The 26,042-nt window shown below is 41.7% G+C and overlaps 1 protein-coding gene across 1 annotated transcript in view; it reads right to left on the bottom strand.

Annotated features, from left to right (window-relative positions):
- Nucleotides 1–24,991, bottom strand: part of mge (translocase of outer mitochondrial membrane 22 homolog mge) — a 46,254-nt gene extending 21,263 nt beyond the window's left edge. Inside the window, exon 1 of the mRNA XM_080274250.1 lies at nucleotides 24,679–24,991. Within this exon, the coding sequence (XP_080130376.1) occupies nucleotides 24,679–24,903 (225 nt within the window). The 5' untranslated portion in view covers nucleotides 24,904–24,991. The remainder of the gene's footprint in view (nucleotides 1–24,678) is intronic.
- Nucleotides 24,992–26,042: the final 1,051 nt, after the last annotated feature.

A 26,042-nucleotide genomic window follows, 5' to 3' on the forward strand; every position in this document is an offset into this window, starting at 1 on the left:
GACTGTCGTAACCTTGAACTGACGTAAGTCGATACTGACGTAACCCAGGACCTTACTGTATATATATATATATATATATATATATATATATATATACAGTAATCCCTCCAATATCCGACATAATAGAGCCATAGGCAGGTCCGGATAGTGGTCCTGTCCGGATATTGGGCCCCAGCTTATGGACTTGTACTTATGGACCCTAACTCTGAAAAACACCTATACAACTCCCTCTGGACATGCATTGCACCTATTTAAGACCCAAATCACACCAGTAAGGGACATAAAAGACTGAAATAAATGCAAAAGAACCATAAAATGAGGTTTTAGAGGTGAGTTTATACAATATTAAACATTCTGGGTACTTACAAGTCCCTTGCTCCTGGACTGGTTTGAAACGCCAGTTTGCAGTCCACAGTTAATCCTCTGCACTCTAAATTCTAATTTCTTAACACTGCACAACACTGTAAATTCCTGTGTGTTCTAGTGGCAAGGTATTGCAGTTTATTCACAAAAAAACAAGCACCTGTGGCTTGCACTGTTATAAGTATCTGCTCTCCATCGGAGTTAAGCTGTGACTGTTGATGTTGGTGGGGTAACCGAGTTGCCAGATCGCAACAGCCACATTACCAATCTCCTCAACTTTCATTGTCAAATATAACTTTTCATTACCAAATTCGTAAAGCTAGCATATATTCTTCACTAATTATATATACAAGTGGAAATACATGTAATCACTCTCCTTATAACTAACACCATGTTGATTATTTTCACACTATGTAGGGTAGCAGATTAATCAGAGAGAGCAAACAATCCACCATCTCCATCCTGTGTATCCTCATACATGTGAAAAATCTATTTGGTAATGCAGTATTCTAATTCATTACCAAACGAATTTTTCATTACCAAATTGGCCCACACTTGGTAATGAAAAATACCAAATGGCAACCTGACAGGGGAGGGGGGAGGGGGAGGAAGGAAGGGATGAAGGGACCATGGTGTAACAGCTGTTTGGCGCCAGGCGGGAATTTCAAATTATGGGAGAGAAAAAAAAGTCAGATTTTTTTCGATTTTTTTGCGGTTTTTGGCCCATTTTGGGAATATTGGATCCCAGGAGGATTATGTCCACTTAGTGGGGATGTTCGGATATTGGGCGTTTGGATATTAGAGGGATTACTTATATATATATATATATATATATATATATATATATATATACAGTAATCCCGCATATTTCGCGGTAGTTACGTTCTTGTAACCCCCGCGAAAAGTCAATTCCGCGAATACTCTATTAACAATTGAATCTTACACTTGTGTCCACCATGCTGCCCATCACACAGTCCATGTCCATACTGATTGCGAGACAATTCGCCGTCAGACAATTCCCCGTCAAAACATGGACGATTCCCCTTCATAACAATTCGCACCCTGGACGATTCCTCGCCATTCTATAAATATACTAATCAATACTTTTATCAATATACTTATTAATTAATCAATACTTTAATAACTATATTTCAGGGGGATCCAGCAAAGTCTATGTTCAGTAGCGTAGGTTCTGGATATTATTTATTAGTTGCACCTTTAGTCAATAATTAACTTGTTTCTTCCTCGCTGTAGTTGCCTTTGAATTATATTCTAGAGTCACCCATAGCTATCTTCATTAATGAAGGCGAATTGTTTTGTGTTTGTTGTGACTGCGAATTGTCCCGAAACCTCCATACTCATCCCGAAATGCCTTCTTACAAGATTGAAAGCACATACTCCATTATGAAGGAAAAACGTAAACACCGTACTGTAATACACAATTATCTACACATTTATTCACAAAACAGTACAAAATAAAAAGATGCATTAACTGGTGATAGCAAACACTCGCACGGTCGTTTCTTAGCTTGTCCAGTAACAATTTTCTCTAAGGTCATAACTTTTCTTGATCGTTTTGTCACTTTGGAGTTCTTATTAATTGTATTATTAGCCTTTGGTGAGGCTGGCTTACGTCCTGGGGCCATGTGGAAAGCAAGTGGGAGGCAAGAGGCTCGTATCTTACTGCGGTTACAAGTACAACAGACACGTGATGCAGTCAGGCGTGGACTGAGGACTGCGGGGCAGAGAGCAGTGTTACCATATCCAAACAACGAAATTATGCTAGGGCAATGAAAAAATTATGCTAGATTGAGCAAATTTGTTCCAAGTAAAAAAAGAATTTGCTAACTTGAAGCTAAATGATAAAATTCTATACATATTCGTGCAACATATTAATTATGTATTGCTTACTATGAAAATATTAAAGTGAACATATATACAGTAAGAGGATAGATATCGGTATCTACCTATACTGCTTTTTCCCACGAAACTTACGTTTTTCTGATGGATTTTGATGTGATTCGTTCGATTTTGAGCATCATTTCCGTCGGAAATAACCAGATTCTGAGATATGACCCCCCCATCCCCCTGCAATAATGGGGGATCTTTGGGGAATCGGAGGTTATAGGGAGGGGGGGAAACACAGAAAATGGTCATTTCCGACTGAAATGAAGCTGAAAATCGAATGAATCATACCAAAATCCATCGGAAAAACCTAGGTTTCATGGGTAAAGTACAAAGCTCAAACTTATCCTAACCTAACCTAACTGAACTAAACCGAACCGAACCTAAAACCTAACCTAACCTAATCCAACCTAACCTAATCATACCCAACCAAGCCCAAACTGAAAGTAACCAACTATTCAAACATCTTCTTACCTTATTCGTCTCTCCCTCTCTCTCTCTCTCTCTCTCTCTTTCTCTCTATCTCTGATTTGTAGCTTTTATAAAATTATTCCAAAAATATTCCATTCCATTCTATATTATGCTAGAATGATTCTAAAACTTCTAATATGCTAAAAAATATTCCAGACTCGAATATTTGATCAAAATTATGCTAAAAGAATAAAATTATGCTAGATATGGTAACACTGGCAGAGGGGCCGCGGGAAAGGGACAGACTACAGAGGGTGGCGTGAGTTTACCGCGCTACAATTGGAAGCTGCGGGAATTTCAAATTTTTTGTTTTCTGTATATTCAAGGATATTTTAGTTGAACTTATTAATGCTAAGAAAATCCGCGAGAGGGCAAAACCGTAGACAAAAAATCCGCAAAAAATGCGGGAGTACTGTATAATCTCTCCAATATCTGACGTAATAGAGCCATAGGCAGGTCCGGATAGTGGCCCTGTCCGGATATTGGGCCCCAGCTTATGGACTTGTACTTATGGACCCTAACTCAGAGAAACACCTATACAACTCCCTCTGGACATGCATAGCACCTATTTAAGACCCAAATCACACCAATAAGGCACATAAAAGACTGAAATAAATGCAAAAGAAGCATAAAATGAGGTTTTTGAGGTAGTTTCATACAATATTCAACATTCTGGGTACTTACAAGTCCCTGGCTTCTGGACTGGTACTTATGGACCCTAACCTAGCCTGCCTCAGAAAAACACCTTCCTACTGCACATACATAGCACCTAAGACACAGCATATTCACACCAATAAGGGACATAAAGAGTGAAATGAGGTGTTTGAGGTAAGTATAGTATGGAAAATACAGTAAAGTACAGTATGAAACATTCTGCCTACTTACACCAAGTCCATGGCCATCTAGATGAATAACCGCCTCCTCTCAGACTCTGACAGTAAGAAGGATTTCCTGAAGCACTTGCAGTACACTGTTCATGAAGTCTTGCACTGAACTTAGTCATTCGCACACAGAAGTCCGTTCTCTTCACAGTGCGCACTCTTGTCTAACTTATGCTCCATTGTAACTTACTAAGTGTTGCACTCTGCACTTAACTTTTCCCACTCTTCTAACCATTTTCTAAAGCAAAAACACACGTCTATTTACGTTAAATTTAGTTCAAAAATTGTCTTTTCACTCACAACTGTAAATCCTTAACACAACGCACTGTTTTTTTTTCACTGCACAACACTGTAAATTCCCGTGTGGTCTAGTGAAGAAGTTCTTGGCGTCAATTCACTGTCAGAGTCCGAGAGTATCATTGGCAGGTGACCTAGGGGTGCGTCGCTGGGTCGTGGTGATGGCGTACCCACTGCAGACGACTCTGAAGATAGACGCAAACTCACGTCGAGCGGTGACTCCACCATGGCTGATGTGCTGGGCTGTGGCTCGGAGCATGAGGGCCTCTCTTGGGGAGGCAACGGAGTGGAGCCAGGGCTGGGCACAGCAGGGGTCACGGGCCTGAAAAAACTGTCAATAGTTGATTGATGCAAGGAACAACGATTCTGACGACTGATGATGCCTGAAAGCACGCACTTCCTCCACAAGTCCCAAGGGCCCCATCTCCCTGTTGCAGTCCGGGTGTTCCAGGTAGTCAAGAACGAACTCTACGTGTTCCCGGAGTGCGCTCAGCTTGGGGATGGCTGGAGTTGTGTCATGCTGAGAGGAGTCTGCATCATCGTCACTGTCCTCGTCGGAATCTTCAAGCTGGGTACTGACACCTGCAACTGAAGATGCGATCTCGATATCAGACAAGGTCTGATACCCAGGATCGCCCTTGTCGTCATCCAACCACTCACGCACATTGTTCACATCAACATCGTCGCCATGCGTATGTAGACGTGCATGGAAGTCATCCACATCAAAACCTAGGAAATCGTACTCCACATCCATTCCGAGAAGCAGACAAGACCAACTATTTTCTAGAGTCTTGACAGGGACTTCCTTCCATGCGCTGGCCCAGTTGTAGATTGCAGACTTGATGTTGTTGCGGCGAAGGTTTTCCAAAGTCTCCTGGCCTCGCGTGTCCCGTCCCTCCCTGCGCTCGTCCTCGTCCTCAAGAACAACCATCACCTCGTCCAGGAACTTCCTTCGGTATAGGCGCTTTGTTGCCACAATCACTCCTTGGTCCATTGGTTGGATGAGAGCAGTCGTATTAGGTGGCAGAAACATGCACCTAATCCGGCCATTCTCAGCCACCAAGTCCTTGTCGCACGGGTGGGCAGGTGCATTGTCAAGGAGAAGGAGGGCCTTTACCCGGTCGCGTGGGATTCCCAGTTTCTCAGTCTGGTAATGTATGACCTCCTTGACGAAATGGCGGTGGAACCAGTCTTTGAAGATCACGGCTGTAAACCATGCCTTCAAAGAATGGTACCAGACAACAGGAAGGACATCCATCACCCCATGAAGACACTGAGACTGCTTTGCGCGGCCAACAATAACGGCCTTAAGCCGGTGCATGCCGTTAGCATGGGCGCAACACAAACCAGATATCCATTCCTTGGAAAGCTTGAGGCCAGGTACACGCTTCTCCGTCTCCTCGGCTAGAGTGTTCGTTGGCAAAGAGCGAGAGTATAAACCAGTTTCGTCAGCGTTGTAGACTTGACCGAGAGTGAGGCCTTCGCTGTCGATCAAGCCCTTCACCTTGTGTCGAAACTCGTCAACTCCATCCTCGTTAACGTCCAAAGCTTCGCCATGGGCTTTACGGTTGGTAAGGCCATGCTGTAACTTGAACGCAAAGAGCCAACCCTCGGATGCCTTGAAGTCTAGGTCGTCGTGAAGCCTGGCGAACTTCTCAGCAGCAGCCTTCAGCTCCGTACCATGTACCATCACACCAGCAGCACGTTGCTATCGATACCAAATCAACGTGGAGCGGTTGATTTCAGCTAACTTAGGAGTAAACATCACCTTCCTCTCCATGTTGTGTTTGCTTCTCGACGAGAAGTCAGCCGTGTACTGCATGAGGTTGTCTCGGGATCTCTTAATACTGAACAAAGTAGATCGGGCCAGGTTGAACTCGCGGAGGATGCAGGAAGAAGACCACCCCACATCTACTTTCTCCAATATCTCCTGTTCCTTCTCTAGCAGCAGGTAAGGCACCACCACAAAAGCGAGCACGTAGGCAGCCATGACGACGAGCGTGCACTTCTGATGAGAGACAGGTGGAAAGTGGGGAGGATGTAGGGGCGCTCTAGTGGACGTTGGAGGAATGACGCGCCACAACAAATTACGAGCAGGATTTTTTTTTTTTTCAATTTTTTTGCGGTTTTCGGACCATTTTGGGAATATTGGATCCCGGGATGATTATGTCCGGTTAGTGGGGATGTTCGGATATTGGGTGTTCGGATATTAGAGGGATTACTTATATATACTCATATACTGTATATATATATATATACATATATATATATATATATATATATATATATACAGTGGGCTCGCACAGTGCACGTCACCGCAGTGCGCGATTCGCCTTGTGCACGAGTGACCAAAAATCATAACCAAAAACCCTTTAATGCGCGAGTTTACCGCACAGAACGCGAGGCAGAGGCAAGGAGTGGCTCAAAAATGCCATTTTCTACTAGTGCACAACCACCCCTCACAGAGCGTGACACGTGTCGTCATGTTGATGCGCCAGACAGAGTCAAGTTGAGCAGCCTAGCATGATGGAAGGCAGGACTGAGCTGTGTGTGTCAAACATTAGCAAGATCCTTGCTGCCGTGGATAAGCTCAAGGAAGAGGTGAAGGAACAGGAAGTGAGCAACCTAAGGACGGAGGAACTTCTGGTTGGTATCGACAAACTCTTCCGTTTCTACACAGACAGGCACAGGGAAGAAATAAACAGGAGAAGACAGACGCTCATAACAAGCTACACACAGCGGGCTCAAGTTGGTGAAATAGCGGAACCATTGACATAGTCTGCTCCTGTTCCTGTTGAGGATGAAGAGGATGCAATGTCAGAAGTGTCAGCATTGAACCTTGAAGGGTTTATGGCCGAAGTGAGTGACTTTGATGCTCCTGGGGAAGGTGATTAAGAGGAGTCTGCGGAGGGAAGTGTTGGTGCAGTGGGGAGTGCGGCGCTGTAAGTGTTGCCGCGCCTCGGAACCCCTGTTATTTAAGGTCATCAGGCCTGCTGTCTACTGTTGTTAAGGTGACTACCCATATTTTTGTTATTGTAGCTATAGCTTTAGTACAATATCTGAAACATATGACCTTTATTATGTCTCTAAGGGCCAAAAAATGTCCAGGTATGAGGGGGTACCGCCCATATGTAATTATTCCCATAAGATTATGTATTCCTAGTACGTGAATTCCCAGTGTGCGAGCTCATGCACCGCCCAATCTCTCGCGCACTGTGCGAGCCCACTGTACTGTATATATATATATATATATACAGACAGGAAGAAATCAGTAGGATAGAAGTTGTGGAAGCAATGAAGAAAGTTAAATAGGGGAAAGCCACAGGAATTGATGGAGTGTGTGGTGAAATGCTGAAGCATGGGGGAGAGATAGTAGTAGAATGGTTGTGGAAGATGTGCAGATTGGCCTGGGAGGAAGGTAGAGTCCCAGAGGATTGGAAGTCAGGTATAATTATTCCCTTGTACAAAGGAAAAGGGGAAAAAGAAGTGTGTGGTAATCATAGGGGCATTTGTCTTCTTAGTATAATAGGAAAAGTGTATGGTAGGATACTTATTGACAGAGTTAGAGAAAGAACAGAGAAATTAGTTGGAGAAGAATAGGGAGGGTTTAGGAAGGGAAGAGGTTGTGTAGATCAGATATTCATTCTTAGATCTTTAGTGGAAAAGCTTCTGGAGAAGGGAAAGAAGTTGTATGCGGCTTTCATGGATTTGGAGAAAGCATACGACAGGGTGGATAGACAAGGATTGTGGAAAGTGTTAAGAATGTATGGAGTAGATGGGAAGCTGCTGAATGCTGTGAAGAGTATGTACGATGGTGCAAAGGCTGCAGTGCGTGTGGATGGTGAACTAAGTGAATTTTTCTCTTTGAAAGTTGGGTTGAAACAGGGATGTGTCATGTCTCCATGGTTGTTTAATCTGTACATGGATGGGGTAATAAAAGAGGTACAAGGTAGGGTAGTGGATGTTGGAGTGGCCCTGGTGAGAGAGGATAGTGTTTGAAAACTCCCTGTACTGTTGTTTGCAGATGATAATGTGTTGTTGAGTGAAGACGAAGGGGAGCTGCAAGGCTTGGTGGATGAGTTTGGGAGTGTGTGTAAGAAACGTAATCTAAAGGTGAATGTAGGGAAGAGTAAAGTGATGGTCTTTGAGAGAGGTGAAGTCAGTGAATGTACAGCGAGGCTGGATGGTGAGGAACTGGAAAATGTGAGTACGTTTAAGTACTTGGGTAGTGTGATGAGTAAGGATGGAGGTTTGGAGGGTGAAGTGCTTGAAAGGGTACAGCAGGGAAGAAAGGTTGCTGGTTCTTTGAAAGCAGTGATAAGAAACAGGGAAGTGAGCATGGAAGTGAAAAAGTTACTATATGACAGTATTGTGATACCAACTCTAACGTATGGAAGTGAAGCTTGGACGTTGTTGGAAGGACACAAGTCAAGAGTGAAAGCAGTGGAAATGAGTTATTTAAGAGGAGCCTGTGGAGTCATATGGAGACAGGCTGATGAATGAGGATATAAAGAAGCATTGTGGTGTGAATGTGATAGGAAGCGTTATGAGGAACACACTGAGGTGGTTTGGCCATGTGGAGAGGATGGAGGGTGAAAGACTGATGAAGAGAGTGTATGTGAGTGAGGTGGAGGGGGAAAGAGGGAGGGGGAGGCCAAGGATGAGATGGAGGGATGGGGTGGAGAGGTATATGAGAGAGGAGGGTGTGAGTTAGGAGCAGGGCAGTGAAATGGCGGGGGACAGGGCGACTTGGTGGCAATTTGTTTGTGGCCACCCCAAATGGGATTGAGGCATCTGGCAATAGATAGATATATATATATACACAATAAGTCCTCATATTTGGACACATTTTACTTTGACGCCTCGTTTTTCGCGCAAGAAAAAAGTTTCCAAGTTGTCTCACAATTCGCAAATTTGCCCACAGTTTGATGATCCCAGCCAGCAGCCGACGACACATACCGATGCTCATTTATTGGCAGCCATCTTGCGACCACCCTGTCCACCTTAACTGACATGGCAACCACCGTCAATGCATACATCAGGACTATGCCTGAGGCTACCAACATCCTATCGACCTTGAGTGATCTGAAGTCTCAGGTGATGGCTGTCTACAACTGAAACATAAAGGAGCAGAGACAAGCCCGGATCACACGATATTTTCATAAGAGACAGAATGTGCCTGCTATTCTGCAAGACTTGGACGTGCCAGCAGGGGTGTGGATGAAGGAGGAGAAGTGGACAGAGAGGAAGTGGAGGTGCTGGGGCCTGAGTTCAACTTCGAGGGCTTTGGCATAGGTGATGGGGCTTCCCCAGAAAGGCCCATGTCACCTAGTAACTAACCCATTTACCCTCAACACACCTTCACTTGACACTCAAGCCAGTCTTCACTTTATTTCTGGTAAGGATTTTTGGTGTTGTAGCTCTTTATAACAGCTTTAATGTCTTTTCAGGTACATGTTTATTGTGCTATGCTCTTTTAGCACTAGTAAACACTCTTCATTTAATTTTGGATAAGGCCTGTTTGGTGTTATAGTACTTTCTGATAATAGGGTAGGTACATGTCCCACCGGAACACTCCTCTATTTTTCCCACTGATTCTTAACCCTTTGAGATTCAAATGACTATTTCGATCGTCATTTCAAATCCAACCTTAGAGATTCGGATAACGCTTTTAATCGTCATTTTAAGAAACTTTTTATAAAATATTCACCACAAATCGCATTTACGCATCATAACAAAGAGGCTCGAGCATGTTGTCATGGAATGGTTGCTCTATGTGTGGCAGTACTGCATAGCTGGTCTGATTCATGGCTTTGTTTCTTTATAACTTTATTCTTGGTGAATATTTTTCTACAGCAAGGTATAAAATTTTTGGTTTTTGCCTACCTTCAACTCGTCACTTTGACTTTTTAATTTCTTTGCTTTCCTTTTATGAACATACTACGATAAAGTACAACTATTCAGCTTCAAAATAACACCACAACCAGCATCCTATCATAAAAAGTGTATTTACACTGACCGATCAAAGAAAAACATTGCAAAGCGAATATGCGACTGAGACTAAAACAAAATTGTTCATCTCTTTCCTTTCGCTTTAGTGCACAATGAAATGCAAAAATTACCATAATCTATATGTCATTGTAAAGGTACAGTAATTTATAGTATTTCTGCATGGTTTAAACCAAATTTACATATCTTTACTCATTATTTTTTGCCGAATATTTTTCTACAGCAAGGTATAAAATTTTTGCTTTTTGCTTAATTTCAACTCATCATTTTGAGATTTTATTTTCTTTGTTCTCCTTTTCTGAACATACTACGATAAAGTACAACTATTGAGCTTTAAGATGACACCAAAACCAACATTCTATCATGAAGAGTGTATTTACACAGAGTGATCAAAGTAAAATATCGGACCACGAAGATGTGGGTCAGCGTGAGTGGCTGACTCTGGCACAGACATAATTTGCCCGACCCAAAAACCTGATAGGGTTAACTTCACAATTTGACATTTCACGTTTTGTGTGGTCTTGGCGGAACATTCACGCCATGAAGAACAAGGATTTACTGTATGTATACTGTACATATATACTGTATATTAATGGATGGGATGATGAGAGAAGTAAAAACGTGAGTAACAGAGAGAGGGATGGCATTGGTAATGAATGGTGATGGTGCTGTATGCTGATGATAACAGTGCTCCTTGCAAATACCAGACAAGAGCTTGGTAGAAGAGTGCTGAGTTTTGCTGATGTCTGTGAGCATCCTGCCTTACGAGTAAATGCAGAAAAGATAAAGTGATGGTAATTGAGAGAGAAGGTGACTCCCAGTGTGATGTTACAGCGAGCAGAGACTCTGGAATTAGTGTGAGTTCATATACCTGTGTATGGTGATAGAAAAGAGAGGAAAATGTGCATAAGAAGTCAAAAGTAGAGTGACACAAGGAAGGAAAGTAGCTGGTGCTATGAAGGCCTTGATAAGAAACAGAGGCCTGAGTGTTGCAGCTCCGTGAGGCGTACATGGCGTGTTAATGCCAACTTTAACATATGAATGTGAGACTACAGCATGGCATGAAAATGAAAATTCACGAGTAAGAGCAGTGGAGATGAGACTGTTGAAGAATGTACATGGAGTACAGAGAGTGGATATGATTCGAAATACAGTGGAGTTTCTTTTATCCGAAATTCTTTTAACCGTAATATGCCATTAACCGTAAGTTTTATTAAAATGTTCTCATATGCCATTAACCGTAAGTTTTACTAAAACGTTCTCATTTCGATTAATCGCAAAAATCTGAAATCTATCTGAAAATTCAAACACAGCAGGCTTGCTAACAGTGAATTACGTACAGTACTCTGATAGTCCTCATAACCATGTCTAAACTTCCTTCCCCTCTCTCCCCCTTTCTCCTCCTGATGTCCCCCCACCCCTCCTTCCGCCTCCTACTCCCCACTCATGTTCATGCCTCTCCGCTTTCTCCTCTCCTCACTCTCTCTACCTTCATTCATTTATCCACTGCACTAACCCGGCTGGTGCATCACACTTCTCTCTTGACTGTTTACTAAACCAATATTGTCCTGTTCTCAACTGCTTGAAAAGCTTTAATAAAATGTATCCAAGGCTAATTACCAATATTCCTTCCTGTTCTAATCCCATTCTCACCCTCCCCGTCTGATTCCCACTCTTTTTTTTCCAGTTGTCATTCTTTTCTCCACCCCTTGTCACTACCAACAGCCGCTAGATACAGACACGTTTGAGGTCTCGTTCTTGTGATGTATTATTCCTTACTGTGTGTGTGTGTGTGTGTGTGTGTGTGTGTGTGTGTGTGTGTGTGTGTGTGTGTGTGTTTAGTGAGCCTGGCAGTTGGTGGCTATTATTTCAGCAGGCAGAATTAAACAAACATTTGTGCCCATTCCTCCTATTTCCTCTCTCTCTCTCTCTGTCTGTCTGTCTGTCTCAGTCTCTCTCTCGTTGCACGGAAAATGTTCCCATCCTCCTCATACTGTTCACTGATTCATGAAGCAGGATCAGAACCCATCATGTTTCGAACTACTATATCATGTTTGGAGTAAAGAGTGGGTGAAAAAGACTGAGGCATGGCAAGATACTCTCAAATGTAAGGAGCTAAAAGGTTACAGGAACAGACAAGAAATGGAGACGAGTGCAGTTCATTACATAGATCTGCCCCATGGTTAAGGTAGACAGGGTGCAGAGAGAGGGGAGTGGAAATGAAGAAGCATGGGGGGGGGGGGAGTTGAGAGGTAGGGTGGGGAGGGAAAGAGCAGAAGTTTCATCGCTCTACAACATTTTTCTGTCGTCTTTTGCTCACAATTATGCTAATCAGATATAAAGACCATTGCATTCTGGGCGATTTATAGCACTAATTCTTACAAACACGTCTTTAAAGCGTATAAAAGCCTGTGTGGCGGCTAGTTCCTATACACTGTTGCCAGACAAAACAACCACATCACATGAGCAGGCTTGCAGCGATTTGAGCTGATGACTGTACAAATAAAGGGCACATTTCAAACACATACAGTTCAGATATATAAAACATAAAACACATGGATATTTACCTTAAATGAAGCAAATGGATGCCCTGATTGGCTTGAATACAGTTGGTTCCGAGGCAGGGAGATACACTTAGGTTATCCCCGCCACATCACCTTCCACTCCCTTATTCCCATCACCAGTCTTGCCCTCATAACCTGACTGAACCACTTCCCCACATGCCTCTACCTCATTCACCTCTCCCATAAAACCTTCAAAGTCCAATGATGACACCACTGACATCACATCATCATTGTTTTTCCCAGGAAGTGTAGCAGATGATGTAGAAGCAACTGGTTCCTGTTGTTCTTGAGTTCAGTAGCAGCATGTGATGAGTGTTTTTCTTCTGTTGACTTTCATATTGTGCCTTTCAGTGTAATGATGAAAAGTGGTTTCTACCCCACTGAGCACTTCCTGTGTCCTAAGGTAGCTGGTTTCAGTTGCCCTGACTTGTTCTCTAAGAGCATACATTGCCCCTGGAATTTTACTGATCTCAGGCAAATAGACATAGGCAAATCTTCATCTTCCATTGGATTCTGATCAAAAGGTTGTGCAGCGTCTACTAGGGGGTAGGGGGAGGGGGGTCGTTCAATATGGGAGATAGCGGTTATGGCCTACTCTTTCCCCTGATTTCCTTCACCCGGGGTTCAACTCGTTCATTATGGTTTTGTGGACCTAATTACCCTCTGCTCGTTCACTAGGCGAATCATTTATTCTGAATACGTTTACTGTGTGGGGGCGCTATGTGTATATGTATATACAGTGGGGCACCAATTTTCGCGCCTAATTGGGTCCAAAAATAATGCGCGAAAGTGGAAGTAGCGAAAGTTGGGGCATTGTCTTTATGGCAAAAAGGCTAATTGGTTCCCGGTTATCCTAGAGTAACATCAGATTTTCATCTTCACTTGCAATACAGTACATCAAATCACTATTGTACATTGCATTGTGAGATACAAACAACTATCTTCCTTTTCATTTCATTATTATACTGCCGTTTCTTCACTCCAACACGATACTCTCTTTTAGCCTTGGCCTTTCCTCCCGACTTTGAATGTCCCGGCAACTTTTTATCACCACCACTGCCTCCCGGCCCTCCTCCCACACGACCAGGCTCTCCCCCCACACCACCAGGCCCTTTCCCCACACTACCAGGTATAGTAGAGGCCATTGAACCATGAGAATCCAACACAATGGAGCTAGCACGCTCGTACACAATGGCGGGAACGGGTGGACAGAGTGTTGACATGACGTCATTCAAGATGGCGGTGGGTTGCGGGCGGGCGGTGCAGGAAATTCAAAGTTCAAAATATTGTCCCAAACCCAAAATTTGTGTGCGAAAATCGATTTTTTTCAAGCGAAAGTGGAAGTTAGGGAATATTTGGTGCATGCTGCGAAAGTGGATTCCGCGAATCCTGCTGTAGCGAAAGTTGGTGCACTACTGTATGTATATATATATATATATATATATATATATATATATATATATATACTGTATGTGTATATATATATATATATATATATATATATATATATATATATATACTGTATATATATATAATATATATATATACATATACAGTGGGTTCTCGAATTTCTATGGGCATGGGTACCTAAAAATCACCGCGAAATTCAAATCATCGAAATTTAAACTGAACTTCTTATGGGAAAAATTAGTTTAGGTCCAGGGCCTCTGAACCCAACTACGTCAAATCGTGATTTTTTGCCCACACACCCTGTAAACTTTATGAACAATAATTGTGGTTATGTAACTGTAGTTCTGCATTGTATTGCCATACTGTCAGCAAGTGTATACTTGGTGTATTTCTGCCCTTTCCTGTATTGCCATTTCTCCTTTGGCTGCGAAGATTTAGAGGTGCCAGGCTGCTCTTGTCCATTACCACTGCCACCCGAAGAACTACCCTTGCTTGCCATCTTGAAACAAGTAAGTTGCGATGAAAATACAAAGAAAATACATACAACTAAATTGCAGTGAAATGCATGTCCACACATGGAAGGTGCAGACTGAAAGTGCGGCACTTGGCTGTAGAGGGCTGGCTGCTGGCAAGACAGTCGCAAGATGGCCGCCGACAACTGAACATCACCTTGCCCATGGCTTGTTGTTGTTGGTGCCCACTCCCATCTGGGAGCTCTTGTCCTTACGCAACATGATTTTTTTTTTCTCTCTCAGTCTCTGTTGTTCATTTCTATGTTGCTCCTTATATTCATAATTATTGTACTTCTCTTCATTTCAGTATTCTGCCTACTGTATTTGCTACCACCTGTAATTCATTTTGTTTAGTATTTCTATTATTGATTCTTTTCCTTTAATTTCTCTTGTTATATCTTCAAGTTATTAAAGTACTGATTTATTAATAATACTGTAAATATATTTATAGAATGAGGAGGAATAGTCCAGGATGTGAATTGTCCTGACGGGAAAGCGTCCATGTTTTGACGGGGATTATCTGACAGCAAATTGTCTCAGAACCCTATCATCATGTGCTCCACATGTGATGTTGATTTTCATTCTCTTCTTGACACGTCACATACGATATTAGGTTAGGCTCATACTTTTTCTTCTAATTTTCCTTCACTTCTAGCATTTGGGTTCACATCAAAAATATTATCTGTGCTTGTTTTGGTTGGAGTTTGGCCCTGAGAACATGTCACAAACGATATTAGGTTAGGCTCATACTTTTTCTTATAATTTTCCTTCATTTCTAGCATTTTTGTTCGCATCAAAAATATTATCTTTGCTTGTTTTGGTTGGAGTCTGGCCCAGAGTGCATCGAAATAAGTGAGGTAGGCAGACCACTCCAAAATGCATTGAAATTTGATTAATCGATTTCTAAACTGTCGAAATTTGAGAAACCACTGTATATACATATACAGTATACATATACAGTATATATATATATATATATATATATATATATATATATATATATACATTGTTACGGAACAGAAAAAGATAATGTACACTTTAAGTGAGAATACGAAGAGTCACTACTGTCCCGTAAAGTTCCAGGTTCAAAACAAAAGAGTTAGGTAAAATTACAGGTTAAAGTTTAATGCACAAACTAACAACAAAACATTCAGGACTCATAAAGATAATGTAATGGCAAATAAACAGGTTAAATATATGGTTAACTGCAATAGCCTCTATTAACACGAAATTAGCAAGAGTAAATTTATCTAAGTCAGCCCTGATAAAATGAGATACCAGATAATACTCAGTGAATGCCAGATAAATAATTACAGATACAAACTATTATCAAAAATAACTGACAAAGAACCCTACATAAATTACAAACTTCACTAGGCCTACAAATTAAACTTATGCTATACAGTACAAGAAAAATACAACAGTTATACTCAAATTACACACAGCTGCTAGATGGTTGGAGACTCCTTGAGCACTCACAATAATAATATCTGTACAGGGGAGGACAGAGATGTGAACAAAATGAGGAGCAGATCTAAGTGGCAACGATGCAGAGACTGAGCTCATTATATAGGGGCCGGCAGAGCCTGATACAACTTGTAAGAGGACGCGCAAATGAAAGCCATGGGGAAATAGAGTTCACAATCCCGCTCTGGACAACAGAGAGAACGACTTACTCTACTATAACGGTAGAAGGGGGGGACTGAGGCAGAACACGCTCGTGATCAAACATGCAGCAACTGTGCGTTAAAATTACACAAAGGATGATGAAATCATAGGCTATGTAACACCTCCCCCCTAAGAAAAAGAAATTTACAAAGGAAATTTCTTATTACTCTAAAACAATCTGTATATGGCATTACAGACCATGCAAAGGTCTTTCCTAATGTTACAAAAAAATGAGATCTCCCTAGCACGTTCAGTCATAGGTACTTGCCAGTATCCCTTTAACAAATCAAACTTACTTATGTACCTAGCCTTTCCGATCTTGTCTATGCAATCTTCTACACGAGGGAGAGGGTAAGTGTCTGTTTTAGTTATCTGATTAACACGTCTGTAGTCGATGAAAAGCCTATGTGACCCACCTGGCTTAGGGACTAGAGTGACAGGAGAACTCCACCGCGCTCTGACAGGGCTCAATCATCTTGTGGTCCAACAGGTAGCCAAGCTCCTTCTGGATGAGAGGAACTTTCACTGGGTTCACACGGTAAGGAGGCAATTTAATTGGCTTTGCGTCTCCAACATCGACATCATGCATCAACACAGTAGTTCTTCCTGGAGTGGCACGGAACACTTGCGGGTACTCCTGCAGTAATGCCGAAAACTCCTGCCTTTCCTTGGGAGGTAGATGAGAAAGCTTAGTCTGGAGATCATTCATGATATCAGGATTCTTCCCAAACTATCACTCAGGCTCATACTGCATGGGAGAGCTTCACTTGCAGACTCGGGTGGAACAGCTACAGTGCAGACTGGATTATTTTCATCCCGCTTGTGATATAACTTTAGCATGTTGATGTGACATAGTTGCTTGCTCTTTCTACGATCTGGTGTGGCGATGACATAGCTGACATCACTGAGTTTCTTCTCCACGAAATAAGGGCCACTAAACTTGGCTTGAAGAGGTTGCCCATGAACTGGTAGCAGAATCAAAACCTGATCTCCTGGCTGAAAGTGGCGTAACCTGGACTTCTTATCATACCAAGTCTTCATCTTCTCCTGAGCAGCTCCTAAATTCTCTCTCGCCAGCTGTAAAGCAGTGGACAGCCGTTCTTTGAACTTCATCACATACTCCAGCAGGTTGACGTCATCTTCCTCCGACAGCCAGCATTCCTTGAGTAACTTAAGGGGTCCTCTTACTTCATGGCCAAACAGTAGTTCAAAAGGTGAGAAGCCCAGTGATTCATTTGGAGATTCTCTTGCAGCAAACACAACGAATGGAAGACCTTTATCCCAGTCTTTCTGATGTTCCAAACAGTATTTCTTGAGCATCGATTTGAGTGTTTGATGATATCTCTCCAACGCTCCTTGGGTCTGGGGATGGTAAGCTGAAGACGTGATCTGGGTGATGCCCAACTCTTTCAGAGACTGCTTGAAAACGTTTGACATGAAATTACTTCCCCGGTCCGACTGCACCTCCCTGGGAAGACCAAACTTTGTGAAGAACCCCAGCATTTCCTTAACCACGTTCTTTGCTGAGATGTTTCTAAGTGGAATGGCTTCAGGATAACGAGTAGCCATATCAATCATGGTCAACACATAAGAAAATCCTGAAGAAGTCTTAGGAAGAGGGCCCACAATATCCACCAACACACGGGTGAAAGGCGCCTCAAAAGGAGGAATGGGAACTAGAGGTGCAACCTTTTCGGTCTGATTACACTTCCCCACAACTTGACAAGTGTGACAAGACTTACAATACCAGGAAACATCCCTGAAGATACCTGGCCAGTAGAAGTGTTCCAAAATGCGTGCCACAGTCTTCCTCACTCCAAGGTGTCCTGCCAAACTGGAATCATGAGCCACTCTAATGATATCCTGCCTACAAACACGAGGGATGACAACTTGATGTACAACCTCCCATTCACAGTCGGCTGATGCTGTTGGGGGTCTCCACTTCCTCATAAGTACTCCTGACTTTACATAATAACAAGTAGAAGCACCGGCTGACTCTTCTTCACTGTAAGCAGAGTTAGCTAGACCTTTCAACTCAGGGTCAGCAACCTGCAACTCAACCAACTCTTGACGAGACAAATTATCAACACTACGGGGTACTGCCTCATCTGGTGAGTGGTCCAAATTAGCAAGAAAAGTGTCAGCTAGGATAACATCATCATCATCATTATCCTCTAAATCACCAGTAACTTTAGACTTAGCCCTAGTGACAGCACATGCAGGGAACACATCAGGGACATCACAATCCTGGGACGCAGCCACTGGCTCACTAGACAACTGAGGAGCTGGACACACTTGACTTCCACCAATATCATTTCCAAGTAAGAAAGTTACACCTGACATTGGGAGTGTCTCAACCAACCCAACCATAACGGAACCATTAACAAAACCAGACTCTAAATTCACTCTGCACAGAGGGACAGAGAAGTAATTATTCCCTACACCTTGTAAGATTGCAGTTTCATCAGAGGAATTAACATTAGAGCCTAGAACACTGGTCAGCATAAGGGATTGGCAAGCACCTGTATCACGATATATTTGAACTGATTTCCTGTCATTACTGTCCAGAGGACTGACAAAACCATCAGACAGGAAATTAGTACATGAACTCTTGAGAGTGTCACCCACGTTACTGCTCAAAAGAGGAGCTCCATCATGAGAATTTAAGTTACCCCTCAAAGCAGGTTCAGTTAACTCAGTTAAAGAATTCTGGGAACTCTCAAGAGTGGACACTAGACCAATTGACTGAATATTTAAAGACTCCTTTTTGTTCACATCACGCTGTCTCCTGAAACATCTCTCCGTAGTATGACCAAGCTTACTACAATAAGTACATTTACTTTTCTGAAATCTAGAGGTGAAGCTGGTATTTACTTCCTGAGGAACATCATCCTTATTCTCTTTCCTGTTACCTGTACTCTGAGTAGAGGCAACGTACTGACTCTCAGCTTTCCTTTTTCCTCTAAAATATCTCTTGTGAGTGAGAACATATTCATCAGCTAAAACTGCAGCATCAGACAAATTATCTATTCTTTTCTCTTCAAGATATAGGCTTACATCTTTATAAATACACCTTTTGAAGTCCTCCAGCAAAATCATCTGCTTAAATTTACCAAAATCAGAATCCACATTCTTAGAATTTAACCACTGCTCTAACAGATCTTCTTTGATTTTTGCATACTCAACATGGGATTGCTTATCTTGCTTGTAAGTTGTCCTAAATTTTACTCTATAGGCTTCAGGAACAAGCTCATAGGCCTTAAGAATCAAGCTCTTAACTACATCATAATTATCAGACTGATCCTGAGGCAAAGATGCATAAGTTACTTGAGCTTTACCGGTGAGAACAGTTTGAAGGAGTACTGGCCAATACTCCTTAGGCCAATTAAAACCTGTAGCTACCCTCTCAAACAACTGAAAATACTTTGTTAAATCAGATTCATTAAAAGGAGGGACAAGTTTAACATTTTTAGCCACATCAAAATCATCAGAGCTAGATGATCCAGTTCCACCTTGTTTCATGCGATACTCATGGTCTGCCTGAATCCTAGCAAGTTCAACTTGTGCCTGTATCTGTGCCTCCTGAATCCGAGCCTGAGATTCCGCCTCCTTAGCATTTGCCTGAAATTCAGCTTCTTTAGCACGAGCCTCCTGCAGGGCTAGCTGTAACTTAGCTAATTCAATCTGCGTTTGCTCATTTGGAGGAGTTACATTAAACAAGCTTTTATTAATCATGCCAACAATTTGATCTTTAGAATGATGAGAGTGAACTGCAATTCCCAATTGTTGAGCAACAAGCTTAAGTTCATTCTTTGTTCTGTTTTCTATATCACACACTGTTTGCACATTTGACAAAAAATCTTTGGCTTCATCAAGTGTAGAAATAGTAGCCATCATGAATATATCACAGTCACAAAATATCAAACAATATCCTTATGATAATATCCTGAATATCCTGATATGAGGTCGCCAAATTTATGTTACGGAACAGAAAAAGATAATGTACACTTTAAGTGAGAATACGAAGAGTCACTACTGTCCCGTAAAGTTCCAGGTTCAAAACAAAAGAGTTAGGTAAAATTACAGGTTAAAGTTTAATGCACAAACTAACAACAAAACATTCAGGACTCATAAAGATAATGTAATGGCAAATAAACAGGTTAAATATATGGTTAACTGCAATAGCCTCTATTAACACGAAATTAGCAAGAGTAAATTTATCTAAGTCAGCCCTGATAAAATGAGATACCAGATAATACTCAGTGAATGCCAGATAAATAATTACAGATACAAACTATTATCAAAAATAACTGACAAAGAACCCTACATAAATTACAAACTTCACTAGGCCTACAAATTAAACTTATGCTATACAGTACAAGAAAAATACAACAGTTATACTCAAATTACACACAGCTGCTAGATGGTTGGAGACTCCTTGAGCACTCACAATAATAATATCTGTACAGGGGAGGACAGAGATGTGAACAAAATGAGGAGCAGATCTAAGTGGCAACGATGCAGAGACTGAGCTCATTATATAGGGGCCGGCAGAGCCTGATACAACTTGTAAGAGGACGCGCAAATGAAAGCCATGGGGAAATAGAGTTCACAATCCCGCTCTGGACAACAGAGAGAACGACTTACTCTACTATAACGGTAGAAGGGGGGGACTGAGGCAGAACACGCTCGTGATCAAACATGCAGCAACTGTGCGTTAAAATTACACAAAGGATGATGAAATCATAGGCTATGTAACAACATACATAAAGTATACATACAGGACCCTCGTGTCCAGTATGCATTTGTCCAGTAGGATCGACAAATTAAATAATTTATTACTGTAGTACGGATTATTTTATTGTAAGGCATCTAATGCAACAAGCTAATGAGATGAAAATGCCACTTAGTATGTGTTTTGTGGATTTTGAAAAGGCGTTTGATAGTGTTTCACGTGGAGCTATGTTGAAAATTATGAGATTCTATGCTATACCAGAAAAGTTTGTAAATATTATTAGAAGCCTGCATGAAGGTACTTTCTGTAAGGTAATGGTGGGTGGTTCTTTGAGTGATCCATTTCAAGTTAGGTCAGAAGTGATTCAAGGAGGAGTTCTTTCGCCATTGCTGTTTGTTTTGGTTATGGATTATTTTATGAAAAAGGTTGTAAGGAGAACAGGTGCAGGAATTAACTGGAAAGAAAATAAGAAGCTGATGGATTTGGACTATGCTGATGATATTGTACTGATTTGCAGAAGTATTTACGAGATGCAGAGGGTGCTTGATTGTCTGGTGGAGGAAGGAGAAAAACTGGGATTGGTAATAAATTGTGGAAAGACTGAAATTATTAATATGAACGTGGAGAACCAAATCGATTGTGTAATTGGGAATAATGTGAAGAATGTAGAAAACTTTAAATATCTGGGAACGATTGTATCATCTACTGGATCATTAAACAATGAAACTGAGGACAGGATTAGGCAGGCTGGCGAGCAGTTGGAATGTTGAAATCTGTTTGGAATAATAATATGCTTTCGGTACATACTAAAGTGAAAATTTACAAGTCCATGGTTAGACCAATTTTAATTTATGGGCATGAGTCATGGTACAGTACAATTGCAACAGATCAGAAAGTATTAGGATTTGAGAATAAAATACTGAGAAGGATTCTTGGGGTAAAATGGCAAGTCAGAGTTACAAATGCAAGAGTAAAGGATATTACGAGAGTGGAACCAATTAATGAATATGTGAGACTGTCTCGCTGGAAGTGGCTGGGGCACATATACAGAAAAGAAGGTAGTTTATTACAGGATGTGCCAGAGTGGACTGCTAGAGGAAGAAGAGGTAGAGATAGGCCGAGGGAAACCTGGTTGAGGACAATGAAAAAAGAAGCAGGAGGAGTGTTGGTGGGACCTGAAGGAGATGGCAAGAGACAAATATTGGTGGAGAGAGTTCATTGAGGCCCTATGCATCCCATGGGGTGCCACAGGAAATGACTGATTGATTGATTGTAGTACGGATTTGTTGGGCTAGTACAGGTCGGCCAAGTCCGAGTTCTTTGGTAGTATATGTACTATGTGTGTATGTATATATATATATATATATATATTTCATGTAAGACTGCTTCCTGACAGTCTTTCATGAAATACCTGACATGACACAACCTGTGATACTTCAGGTGGCACGCACTTTGAACTGACCCATGATGGCCCTTAATCAACCTGACCCAACAGATGCTGAGATGACCTAGGGCTAGCCCTGTTGAAAAGCAGCAGGCAATTTCAAGATGTCCTTGTGCTGTGACTGTTTTCTTACCCCATTCAAAGTTATCCACTCTGCATATGAAAATAATGCTGCCAGCCTTAACTTTTTCTGTCAACACAGTGTTTTATCAAGTGAGGTGAAGTGCCAGAATTGTGGTAATCAGTGTTGGTATAAAGAATACAATTGTGTTTGGAGTAATCGCACGTGATTCAAAAAAAAAAAAAAAAAAAAAAAAGTGTGGTTATCAAACACATGCCTTTGAAGGTACAGTACTGTGTTAGAAAAGTCATTTAAGTTGTAGCAAATCTTGCTTTACATAAACACATGGCTGGATGAGGCATGGAGGCACATTTCAGTGATCAGAAGCTTGAGTATTGGACCACATGCCAGTGTTGAATGGAGAAACTACTGTAGCAAAGTGATAGAGAACTGGTCCCCTAAGTATGAGGTAATTGGTGGGCTAGGCATGGATGTAGAGATAGATGAAACTCATTGTGCACCAGAAATATAACTCAGATTTGGTTGTTCTGGGGGACTGAGCGTACATCTGGGTGACGGTTCATCGTGCCACTGATGGACTCCAAAGAAGAGCGACAGAACCGCAAGACACTCATTCCCCTCACAAAATGTTTTCTTCACCCAGGAAGCATTACCGTATATCTTCAAAAAGTTGGAAAGCTTATAGAACCCTGTACAGGGAGAGATACGTACAGATGGTACAGTAATAAATCACGAGGTAAATTTTTTCGATCATGAAAATTAAGGCTTACACACCCAGACAATAGAGCATATTTTGTGGTACAACATAAAGGAGTGGGTGAAGCACCTTGATATTCAGGCAAGGTACCTGAGACAATACCTTTCAAGGTATCTGACTGTGAAAGGTCATAAGGGACACAAACTTCACCCCTTCCTGGTTCAAACTGCAAACTGCTTTCCTTAGACATGGTCACCATGTTGGGACAGCTCCCATCCCCAGCAGTGCCAAGGTGGCTGAAAAGGCCTAAACTACACCTTCTCTCTCAGGTAAGCTGCTTTTCAAGGTATGAGTGGCTTTCATGGTTAGGTTAAATGGTGGTCTGGGTTGGTTAATGACACCAGGAGAGTGGGGGGGGGGGCTTTCCTCTCCTGTTGACAAAATTAAGTTTAGTTTGATTATGAAAGATTAGATAGGACAGCTGGGGTTCAATTCAGGTAGGTTTTTAATGTATTTCAATTTTTTTTTTTTATTTCACATCTGACTTAAACCCCTACCTGGTGGGTGTCGATCGGGACCAACGCAAAATTGGTGGATAGATGCCACTGGGTGTCAGTAGGAACCACAATTGTTTTTGCGCCATAGTTTGAAGTGGCCACCACTTGTTCTCATCACCAAAAGATAGGGAGAGTCTTTCACACAAACGTACCTCAGTCTTCTCTGTGACTTAGGCAGGTGCTGAAACATGTTTTCTGAGACTTAAGAGATTCCATTCCCCCCTTACACAGACCCCTTGCCTCATCCACACCTTCCAAGGCTCTTTCTAAGGATACTAAGAAAGGGCTCAGTGATAGTGCCACAGGGCATGCCTTGGACACCAAAGGGCCTAATTTATCTAGTTGTGGAAGAGTTATCATGTTGAGGGCAAAGCCAGAGTTGGGGCCATGCGCACATGCATGAATACATCCTGCCTTGAGCGCCAAAAGTTAATCATCTGCTTCACATCCTTACTCATCGACGTGTCCACCTGCACACCTGGGGATGCTTTCATTCGCAAGATGAAGAGTTGGTGAGTAATGCCGGTACAGTTTTTGCGTCCCTAACTGCTATGCTTTCCCAGATACGAGGGTTTGAAATAAGGCTATTTTGGGAAATATTGCCATACTGAGTGGGCAGCCGTGCCTAAAATATGCCCGCTTGTAGGGGTTAAGCAACATATCAAAATTTTTAAATTTTGACATAGTTCTCACAAATGACTGAAATGCATTAAAAAAATAAAAAAAAAAGGGCATGCAACAAATTCCTATAACTCTAACCAATACAAAAAATACAAGAGAAACAAGAAATGGGAATGACTGCCACTGAACACTGGTAACAAGGTAAATACAGAATCTTGAGCATAAGTTTAATCTGCAAACGAATTGCATTGCACAAGGATGTCATACATTATGGAGCGTGGGGAACTAATTACTTAGAGCCTAGTACTCATATATTAATTTGTCTTTGCCACTATTAAGGCATACAGAAGTTAAATGGCAATTAGGATACGCGAATGTGACTCACTTTACCAGCCAGTGCGTGCTGTACCAACAGCTTCTGCCATTTGAAAGTTGACTACAGTTAACAGGCCAAAACCACACCTCATCATCCTCGTCGTCGTCTTCCAAGTCGTTCCTGGTGGCATGTGAGGAGGAGTCTGCAGGTGCATGGGTAGTAGAGTCCGCCGTATTCGCAGCAGACGACGCCCCAACACCACTCTTAACTGCCTCATCTTGGGTCGATGGGCTGAGATTTTGGCTTTCTGGAGTGGCCTCACTACTTGCTACGCCACTGTCCTGGTCAGTAAGGTCTGTCAGAGTCGCCATAGTTCGTCAATATGGAAAAATTGAGTGCGTTTTATATCTCAACCCTGCTTCCCAGGACTCTTCTCGTCGTCGACTCGTCGCCCGGCGTGGAAAATGTTTACTTCAAGTTTATGAACGGGAGAACTTAGTAATATATGCAGATTTTATAGAGTTTTTAAAGTAGATTTCCTTTGTATGATAACATCATATGATGTTTATTTATTATATTTTTTAACTTTTGAGTATTCTTCCTAAATTAAAAGTGGAAAAATTCGCCAGATAAGTTGTTGGTATTTCCTAGCGTTTATCAGCTCTAAGCATATTATTTTATAATAAGTTTATTTTCTCAATGAAGCATTTTAGCATACGTTTTAGTTGCTGTTGTCTCATATGGGTTGCCCCAAGGTGGGTATAGGAGAGGTGTCTCCACTCCCACTGAGCTCTGTAGTAACACATTTTGAAAATGACTTTTTTGCTAGGGACTTTTTAAGGCTTAATGGTAGACTAAGCACTTCGTTAAAGTAAATAAAGGGAATTTTTGTTTTATTCCTGATACTTTTATGAACACCGAATAAATAACAACAAGAATTCTCTATATAGAAGTACGTGGCAGCCCATGTGTCCTGATTGGCTAGCTATTATGACGTCACTAGCTCCGCCCCCTTTCCACATCACTTGGCGGGAAGTCGTATTGTTTGTGCTTACGGTGTATATTTGTAGCAGTTTTGTGTCGTGCTGTTGCTACATGCAAAGTTAATTCGAGAAATTTTTTCATGTATTTCCCTGAAACCAACACGAAAGTGGCTATAGATGCCTGCAAATGAAAAGATCTATCCCACGTCAAACAAGTAAAACCATGGCATTTCATTTGCTCTATGCATGTTCCTTCCAAGTGTTTTAACTTTCACCTGTCATGTGACAATGTCAAGCTCTCTTTAAAGCACAGCTCGTGTCCTGCCTTAAATCTACCAAGACTAGGAAACAATATTCTCAATCCTGTTTCGTATGAGGATCACATAGAGTGTTTTACCAACGCCGACATATTACTTTCGGAACATTAGATTTTTATTGGAAATAAAAGATTTAAGCTTTCGGTACCTTTTCAGTTATCCATTAAGTGACGCTATGATAATACTTCTGTCAGTTTCAGCATTACTTGA

The sequence above is a fragment of the Coenobita brevimanus genome, chromosome 57 (assembly GCF_032717465.1).
Source record: "Coenobita brevimanus isolate Jiangsu-jjx chromosome 57, ASM3271746v2, whole genome shotgun sequence".
Classification (NCBI taxonomy): Eukaryota; Metazoa; Arthropoda; class Malacostraca; order Decapoda; family Coenobitidae; genus Coenobita; species Coenobita brevimanus.